The sequence below is a fragment of the Zea mays genome, chromosome 10 (assembly GCF_902167145.1).
Source record: "Zea mays cultivar B73 chromosome 10, Zm-B73-REFERENCE-NAM-5.0, whole genome shotgun sequence".
NCBI lineage: Eukaryota > Viridiplantae > Streptophyta > Magnoliopsida > Poales > Poaceae > Zea > Zea mays.
Genome location: NC_050105.1, coordinates 89,936,302 through 89,946,033, shown reverse-complemented (window position 1 = coordinate 89,946,033; position 9,732 = coordinate 89,936,302). Strand labels below are relative to the sequence as shown.

General features: G+C 45.8%; 1 protein-coding gene across 1 annotated transcript; it reads right to left on the bottom strand.

Annotated features, from left to right (window-relative positions):
* Nucleotides 1–5,369: 5,369 nt before the first annotated feature.
* Nucleotides 5,370–9,280, bottom strand: LOC103641363 (uncharacterized). The gene is made up of 2 exons (XM_008664718.3): nucleotides 7,999–9,280; nucleotides 5,370–6,077 (listed from the first exon to the last, which is right to left on the bottom strand). The coding sequence occupies exons 1-2, from the start codon at nucleotides 8,822–8,824 to the stop codon at nucleotides 5,983–5,985; spliced, it is 921 nt and encodes a 306-aa protein (XP_008662940.1). The 5' UTR covers nucleotides 8,825–9,280; the 3' UTR covers nucleotides 5,370–5,982.
* Nucleotides 9,281–9,732: the final 452 nt, after the last annotated feature.

Here is a 9,732-nt window from a genome sequence, read left to right as displayed (position 1 = left end):
GCTCAACCCGACATGACGCTTGCTGTTTATCATTTTCCTTGGTGAGGGTCATCTTGGAGGGAGCATGTCCTTGATTCTTTATGACCGGACATGAGGTGATCATGTGGTCCTTTTCATTGCATCCAAAACATCTCCTTATCCCTTCGTCCTTGTCTTTGTATGGATAAGAAGCAATGAGGTGACCTAATCTCTTGCACTTGAAGCACCTCCTTTTTCCTCTTCTCTTTTTGCTTTTGGATGACATAGAGAGATTATTAGTGCAAATAACATGACTAATTGAATCATTACCTTTTTCTTGTCTCTTGTTGATTGCTTCACTTATTGCTTTAGGAACATCTTTCTCAAGGAGTTTGACCCTTGCTGCGATTTCTCCTTCCTCAAGCTTCTTCACCACGTGTTCGTAGATATCTTGAGGAAGACGAGCAAGGCGTCTTCTCCTTAATTGTCTTTGTTTCTTGTTTCCAAACAATTTCCTTTTTGACCCTACAACTTGTTGCTCATTCAAACATTCGCTTCCTTTTGAGCGACATGGGTTAGCACATGGTGATATATTATCTAAATGCGCACATGTGCAAGAATGAGGTTCACATGAATTTAAGTTCGCAATTACAACCTCATGAGCAACATCAAGCATGATATGGTCATCAACTAATTCATTATGAGAATAAGATAACATATCATATTTTTCACTTAGAGCAAGTTTTTCTAAATTTATCATTTCTACTTGACTCTTAAGCATAGAATTCTCAGTTTTAAGTTGAGCAACATCAGATAATACATCATGATTATTTCTTTGCTCAAATAAAACAGATTCATACCGTTGGACCAAATTATCATGAGAGAACTTTAGCTCCTCATGTTCTTTGGTCATCTTCTCTAGGCTGTCGTTGGTTTTGATGAGAGTCTCCTCTAGCCTGAGAAGCATCTCGCCTTGTTCCTTGTTCCTCCTCAACAGCTTAACAAAGAGCACTTTGTCTTCTTTGTTGAGATGGGTGTAGAACCGGCGAATCCCCTCTTCTTCCACATCGACGGTCTCATTTTCCCTGTCATTATTATCAGTGGAAGCAATACAGGAAAATGTAACTTGTGGTGAAGACTCATCCTCGCTATCATCCTCATATTCCTCCTCATCAACGCTTTTGTCTCCACTATCATTGTTAGCAATAAGACATTTACAACTAGTGGGAGACACACCTGTCAGTGAGGTGGATTCATCGTTTGGTTGCCATTGTTTTTCTTCTCCCTTTGAAAGGTTAGTACCACAAGCAACATAGGGAGTAGAAGTAGTAAAATTGGACTCAAAATATTTTATTTTAATTCTAGTCCATAGATCATGAGCATCAACAAATAGATCACTATCACTACTCATGATGGCAAAATAAACACCTCTAGAAAGAGAGTCAACTAAGATGTTGCAAGCATGGTGATTGAGAGATGGACATCTTAGTTCAACATTAGAAGGATTTTCACTAATATCAGAGGGAAAAATACTTCTACTAAAGATCTGTCTCAAATCAGGATCAATATGCATGAAAGCGTTATAAATAGAGACAGACCAAGATTTATAATTAGAACCATCGTCTAGAAGAAGTTCTACAGTTACCTCTTGTGACGACATCGTCATCTCCGGACGACTAAGCCCACACTGGAGAGGCCTAGCTCTGATACCAATTGAAAGTTCCCTTTGACCAGGAACATGATCTGGATATCGCCTGGAGGGGGGTGAATAGGCGAATAATAATAATAATCACTTTGATTACTTCAATTCTTACTCTACTCGAAGACCAGATCGCAGTGGAATGAAAGACCCTTCGAGTAGGTTGCAGCGAAATAGAAGATCATGTCTCAAAATGCCCTGTACTTCAAATATAACTTGAACCACAGATAAGTATTGAAGTGCAGATATAAAGAGTAGATAAGACAGAGGATCAGCACACAACCCAGAGCAGAGCAAACAGACACAGGAATTTATCCCGAGGTTCGGCCAAGCCTGAAATGCTTGCCTAGTCCTCGTTGGAGTTAGCCACACCTGGGCTTGGAGTCTATTTCAACTCCTTCCTCCGTTTGCTCAGATCTGTCAGTATGACAGATAGAGCCTTCCACTATGTTGAGTTCGGTTACAACAACGCCGTGGCTGCTTACAGTCTTCTTGACAGCACTCCGGCAGAGTAACAATGCGCTCAAGACTTTGCTCTTGCTCTTTGCAGCACCTCTCCACTCTCTAAAGGCTTATAACTTTGCCTTCACACAAACTAGAGAGATATACACGAGAGTGAGAGAGAGAATCGATCCGAGTGATGTATACAATTGTTGGCTACACTTCTATCACTGTTGGAGGCGCCTAGGAGTCCCTTTTATAGACCCAAGGGGCCTAGGAGCCATTGGAATTCATTTTGTAAGGCAATATTTGCTTTCTGTCGGGTGGTGCACCGGACAGTCCGGTGCACCACCGGACAGGTCCTGTAGCATGTCCAGTACGTGATCTCTTTCCAAAACGGGCTCAGCTGACCGTTGGAGCAACGGTCGTCTTGGGTCACCGGACATTGTCCGGTGCACACCGAACAGTCCGGTGTGCCAACTATCCGTTGGCCCAGGCCACGCGTCGCCCGCTGATCGCGCTTCCGACCGTTGGCACAGTCGACCGTTGGCTCATCGGACAGTCCGGTGCACCACCAGACAGTCCGATGAATTACAGACGTACACCGCCAAACTTCTCCCGAGAGCGGCCTGTTCACCGGAGTTCAGTCTGGCGCACCGGACACTGTCCGGTGCACCACCGGACAGTCCGGTGTGCCAGACTGAGCAGAGTCATGGCTGTACATAGCCAAGTCTTTTGCATCTCTTTTCTTTTCTTCTCTTCTTTGTTTCTAACACTTAGACAAATATATTAGTACACAAAAACCAATGTACTAAGTCTAGAAACATACCTTCTCTTTGATTTTCACTTCTTTTTCATTTGGCATGCTTGAGATTGATGTTGGACTCATAAATCCTCAAGTCAGCATGACTTGATCTAGATTGACATTTCTGAGCTCCAACATCATGCAAAGGTCACATAGAATATCTCCAAACATAGGAACAACCCAAACTAAAGGTCAAGGTGCACTTAGCTCTTTTGGGCTGCTTTCAGTTCTGATTTCGACATTGGTTCTCCTTCCAGTGACCTTGTTCACTTCTTGAGCTTGATCTTGAGCCTTATGACTTACACCACATAATTGTAGATGTTACCTCATTGGTTGTAAGTCATGTCCTTATGTAGTGTTCCTTGATGCACCATAACTCTTCTTAACTCGATCAACCTTGATTCCGCAAGTCTCCTTCTTCACCCCTGGCTTTAGGTTCCTGGTCTCCTTGACTTTCTCCCGTGCACTCGGTACCTCGAAGCTCTTCTTGCTTCCAACCTTGGTTTGATCGGTTGTCTCCAAGTTATGCACATCAAGTCTCACTTAAGCAATGTTCATCTTCCTTGTGATGTCCATTATATCTATAGATAACTCCGTCTTTGGACCATCACGCCTGTTTACTTGTGTTGAACCTTATTAGTTTTGCATTCAGCACCTGTTCAACACTTAGCACACTTGTTAGTCCTTTAATTGAGTTGTCATCCAAACACCAAAACCCACAATAGAGCTTTCAATAACCGGATCTTGGAATTTGGGGTTGGTGGGGAGAGGGGGACGCGACGAGAGAGAGAGGAACAAGCGGACCTTTCCAGGCTCAACCAAGCTGAAGGAAGGCTCCACGTCCGGAGCCTGCCCACGTGCCGACACACGGGGAGTCGAAGATGCCGTCAACCGCGCATGGAGGAGAAGCGAAAGCGTCGGCGCGGGCGCCAGGAGCCGGAGGAGGTCCGTCGCATGTCCACGGCAACCGGGCAACGCCTTGAGAAGCGCACCGACGGTGCTCCGCTCATGCTCCATGTTCTCCTCCTTCGCGGTGACGTTGGGGACGGGTTGGCGCCTAGGCCGTGGAGAGGGAGGCGACGCTGGGATGAAAGCAGTAGCGGCGAATGCAACACGCTCATACTCAGCTAAAATGGAGAAAAAGCTTTCGGATCCGTGACCTTGTGCACGCGTCGGCACGCGTGCGGATGAGAGCCCGTGAAGTGCGTGGAGGAGCCCAAATCGGGTGGAGTTTTAATAACTCTGATGTTTACCCCCAAATCGGGTGGAGTTTTAATAACTCTGATGTTTACCCCCAAATCGGGTGGGGTTTTAATAACTCTGATGTTTACCATGTGTAGATGAATGTCCCGAGAAGTTTGTAAGCATCATGAGAGTCATTGATTTGAGCAAAGTAGAGCGATGTTGTCAATGGCACCACCACTAGCTCAGATAATTAACTCAAGCCCAGCTATGCTCGAGGGAGGAGACCAATGTCAAGGAGTACACCATTTTCTTCGGGTGTAACAGGGTGATGTTTTAGCACAACTAGAGACGAAGAAAAGTGAGCAGCTATTCAATATCAATGATATAACATGGTGATGTTTCAGTTCAACTAGAGACGAAGAAAAGTGAGCAGCTATTTAATACCAGTGATACATGGTGCGTGATTTGTATTATCGTAAAACAGAATAGTTGTGTTGCCCTCAAATATTTATTCTTTTTCATTTTGATTTGTTATGTTTCACCTCCCTGTTTTGTGTGTTTAAAATGGAAAACTAAAAATGTAGTGAGTGATATAGATTCTACAGTTTTGATAGTGCTAACCCCAGTGGTGAACTACATGAAGAAACACTAGACGCAACTTCCTTAAAGACATTATTCAGCAAGAAGGGCTTCTTGTCAGCTGTCCTCTTTTTTTTCTCCAATTACAGTTCTTAGTTTTGGTCTCTTTTGTGCACCTCATCATCTCTGAGAAGATTCAGAACAATTATTGTTGAATGCAAACAAAACACTGAAAAATCTGTATATGTAACTTTGTTCTTTCTAAGATCTGTTGGATTTAACTGTGTGATGATTGATCGTTAAATATTGTAGATTAAAATCATATAAGCAGTTATAATTTCTTTACTATGTTATATATTAAAATCATAGCATTGTACGGACATATACCTATATGATATTATGATTGGTTGGCCGATACCTGCCCTGTACTATATTCAGCAATATATGTGAGTATATATAAAATATATTTGCTCTGGGCTTAATTTGTTTAGAAGGGTAGAACTTAGAGGGTGTTTGGTTTCTAGGGACTAATTTTTAGTCTCTAAATTATATTCTATTTTAGTTCTAAAATTGACAAATATAGAACTAAAAATCTATTTTAGTTTCTATATTTGGCAATTTATAAACTAAAATGGAATAAAATGAAGAGACTAAACATTAGTCCCTACAAACCAAACATCCACTTACATTAACACACAGGTCTTGCACGCGCGTGCGCGCGCGACACACTTATATATAATATCTCTTACACATAATGGATGCTTACATTCCAAATCGAAGAGTAAGTATACTCTACTTACTTAGCAGTACACTTACACGTGGGGATTTAATTAGATACGTATGTAAAGGAAAGGAAAAAGGACATTTGGTTACAAACATGGCTATATATATAAGAAGAAAAAGGTGTTTGCTTATATATATATAGTCCTTTCAATTTGGCACGCTGGAGCTCAGAAAAACAGGTTAGGTAACTTGGTCGGCCCGTGCAAAACTGTTTAAAACTGGATTTGCTTAAACTGGACGCGGATATAACGTGCCATGTTGGAGCACAGTAATAAAGGTTTATGGACCCAAATGACACAACATGCCAAGTTCGGGGATCTAAAGTGACACAACATGTTGAGTTTAGGGATCCAAATGACTCTAACGTGGCACACTATGTTGGCATCTGGTTCAAGCAAATTTGATATTGGACAGCTTTGAATGGGCCACCAAGTTCCAGCACATGTTTTCCTAGTTTTCTAAGTTTGAGAATCTAAGTAACACGGCATACCAAATTCGAGGACCATTACTATATATATATTTTATCCATATATCATGAGTTGAGATGGGTGGTGGATGCGAGGGCCACCGCATGTGCCCACGCCTTGAGCCGAGCCTTCACGTCCATCGGATCCGCTCCTTCTCCTTCTGTAAACGTTCATTCATTTACAAACGAACGACATTGATTAGATAGTGATATATATATAGATCTTTGTAAATCATTTTTTAAATTATTTTAGGATGAGTGATCACCCGTGAGGGTGATACATGAATAGCGCTATAGTATATATAATATTCCCTGTCTCCGTACCAATTTATAATATGTTTGACTTTTTTTACCAAATTTGACCGGTTCATTTTATTTGTTTGACTTTTTTTCAATTAGAACAGAGAGAGTATGATATATACAACCTCCGTTCAAATATATATGACACCGTTGATTTTTTAAAATTTTGATCACTCGTATTATTTAAAATATTTAGTCAAAAGTATAAAATTTCAAGTTATAATCAAACAATCTTAATTGATAAAACAAATCACAATAAAATAAGCGATAACTCGAGATTTTTAATACAATGAATGATCAAAGTTTTAAAAAAATTAAGGATGTCGTATATTTATAAACGAACGGAGGGAGTAATATGCATGGATTCCGTCCTATACGAACAGCTAGCCAATCCATCGCGAGTATGCATAGCTATCTGTATCCAGCATCGTCAGATGCATGATGGGTGAATGGGGGTGGTGGCGGCGTGCATGTGGTGTTTACGACGCTAGATTAGCTGCTGGATGGCGACCGTACGTACCTGCAGTGGATCGGAATGGGGGAATGTGCAAATGGAGTGGCCGTCCCTGTCGTGGTGGATTTGCCACGGCGCCGCAGGGGAGGAAGAGAGCAAGAATCGGTGATATACTACTCTATCTATCTAGCTAGCAGTAGCAATCAACTCGAGTAGTCATCATGACTGACGCTAACCCGTCGTCGTCCTGCTGCCATGACCGCCATGCAAGGTACTAGAAGCTTTCGTTAATAAGGGACGTCAAGAACACGATTAATTAATGTTGTTGCTGTTAGATTTTAACGTGGGGAAACTGGCTTCTATCGTCGTTGTGCCTAACATTCTTAAAAACACCCATATATTTCTTTGTAATCAAACCACGGTTCAAGTCCCTCCATCCCAACAACGCTGCCTCCATGGCTCCGCCTCACTCTTTCACGGAACCCTATCTCTGGTTCCCCTCTCCTTCTCATAGAACCCTAGCTCTAGTTTCCCTCCCCCTCCACCGTCTTGCCCGTTCTCTGGGATCGCAACGTGGAAACTGATGCCTTGCCTCTCTCCCTACCCTCCACCGGAAACCCTAGCTCACTCCCTCGCTCGCTCCTTTGGATCCCGCGAGGCCATGATGGCAGAGAGGAAGCTGGATAGATCGACGCTCGGTATAATGGCCCGCGGGAGATCCGACCGCCGTCGCTTTTGCCCTGGATTGGCCTTGGGGTATATCTGCGATTGATTGATGGGTGTCCCTGATTTGACGTCTAGTTATTGCGTGGTGGAGGGGGGTTGTCTCTTGGGATTGAGGAGGACTGGGCCGCCACTAGCATGTGGTTCATTGGCCACTCTAAAGGTGCAGGTTTCTTCACCCGAAATCATGTGTCTGTTATTCTTCCCCGATTCATCTTAGACTATCTACTTCGCTTGGCGGTCTGAGTAATTTCTGTAGCGGGTGCCATGTATAAGTGTGTGACTGTGTCTAGTGTTTGGTTGGGGATTGACATCGTGCTGCTTAGGAATTTGTGAGATATTGAGGCTGATAATAATGTATATGTTGTTCGTTTTTATGTAATCGTTGTGCCTAACATTTACCGAATAATTTGGTGTCATTATAACGCACGGATATTATAATAGTCTTACCACACACGGACATTATAGTATTGTTTTAGCAAAATATATAGGAGTATATCCTAGTAGCCATTCATGAATTATTTCCTAGCACGTTTCAGTTTTGGAGTAGACGATCAATAAAGATGGCAGTAGGTACGCTAGCTCTAGTACTCGATCATACGTACCACCAACAGGGCGGCTGGAGCCGGCGCAGGGTGAATCAGCGCCGCTGCCGTGGGTGGGGCTGCTGCCGCCGGACAGCCCGTAGCACTGGATCTCCACGGTGCAGTCGGAGGGCAGCTCCAGCCCGAGGTCCCGGCACGCGCGGACCTCCTCCACGTCCATGGCCACCCCGCCGCCCGCCGCGGTGGCCTGATGGTCCGAGTGCGACGACGACGACGACGACGTCCCCACCACCACCACCACGGGGGTGCCCGCGTCGGGAGCGCCGCCGTTGCGCTGGTGCCAGCTCCGCTTCATCTCCCATGCGTGGTCCAGCCACGCCTCCCGCGCCGCGCGCTCGCGCTCGCGCCGCACCATGCTGAAGCTGCTCCGCCGCAGCCTCAGCCGCTGCTGCTGCTGCTGCGTCGTCCCGCCGCCACGGAAGAGCCGCGCCCATTGCTCCGCATGCGGGTCGTCGCCGTCGTCATGCCCCTGCTCCTCCTGAAGCTTCCTCGTGTCCTCGATCGCCAGCCACGCGTGCGGCGGCGGCAGCGCCCGCGCGCCGCCGGACGAGCGCCGGAACCGCGGCGTCCCCTCCCCCGCGTCGGCCTCGTGAGGATGTCCGTTCCTTGGCCTGGCAACGCCGCCTTCACTGCCGACCTTGTAGACGCCCTGAGCGTCTCCTCCTCCTTCGACGGACAGGCGAGACACCCGCTTGCTCACCTCCCTCGCCACCACGGCGGCGCGGCTAACAAGGTCGTCGTCATGCTGCCGCTGCTGCTGCTGCTCATCAGCCTCTCCGTCGACGATGAAGCTGACACGCTGCTCAGTCGTCGTCGCGCTGGCCATGCCTGACCTGCTAAACTAGCTTGCTAGGTGGCTCTCGTTCAGCTTGGATCGCGAGAAGAGAAGAAGCGGTGCAGGTGAGAATATATAGTAGCGGGCGAGCGAGCAGCGCTTGCTTGGTTGGTTTGGTCATTGGTGGGCATGAAGCGTAGGCTACTAGGCTGGCGAGTGGTGACTGGTGAGGCAGGGAGGGAGTGGCGGCTGGCTCCGGCCCCTGGCACGGCGCGCGTAGTGGGGGTTGAGGTGACCCGCGTCCGGCGATGGCGACGCCCGGGGAACTGGTGGCACATGGACTGGATGACGGACGAATGGAGACGAAGATAAAGGCAGCAGCTGCCTGCAGATAGGTTTGTGCCGTTGTGCGTGACGTTGGGCGATGCTGGCTGTCCCTCTCGCTCTCTGCATGGTATGGTGCCATTGCCATGGCAGGCATGGCAAGGAGAGTGTACGTATCAACAGTGCCCTGTTCAATCCGGTGTACGTGCAGGTCTCCTGTCTCCACAAATGCGTAATGAATTCGATCAGGATGCATGACCGCCGCGCGCTGATTCAGAAGTATGTAGTCGTAGTAGCATTTACTGTTATGCATATATTTGCGGCGGTGTCGAGTGTTTGACATGCAAGCATGGATGGACAGTTAGCTAAGTGGATCGTGCCCCGACATGGCACCTCACGTACATGGCGAGTGTCAAATAATCTGTGGAGTGTTTTTTTTTTTTTGGTAAATGAGTTCTTTGTCGAGTGCTTAACAAAAAAACACCACTTGGTAAAGAGGTTTTTTGCCGAGTGTTTTTTATGACACTCGGCAAAGAGTTTTTTTGCCGACTGTTTATTTTTTACACTAGGCAAAAAGCTTCTTTGTCGAGTGTTTTTTTCAACACTAGGCAAAGATAATATAAAAATCGTATTTT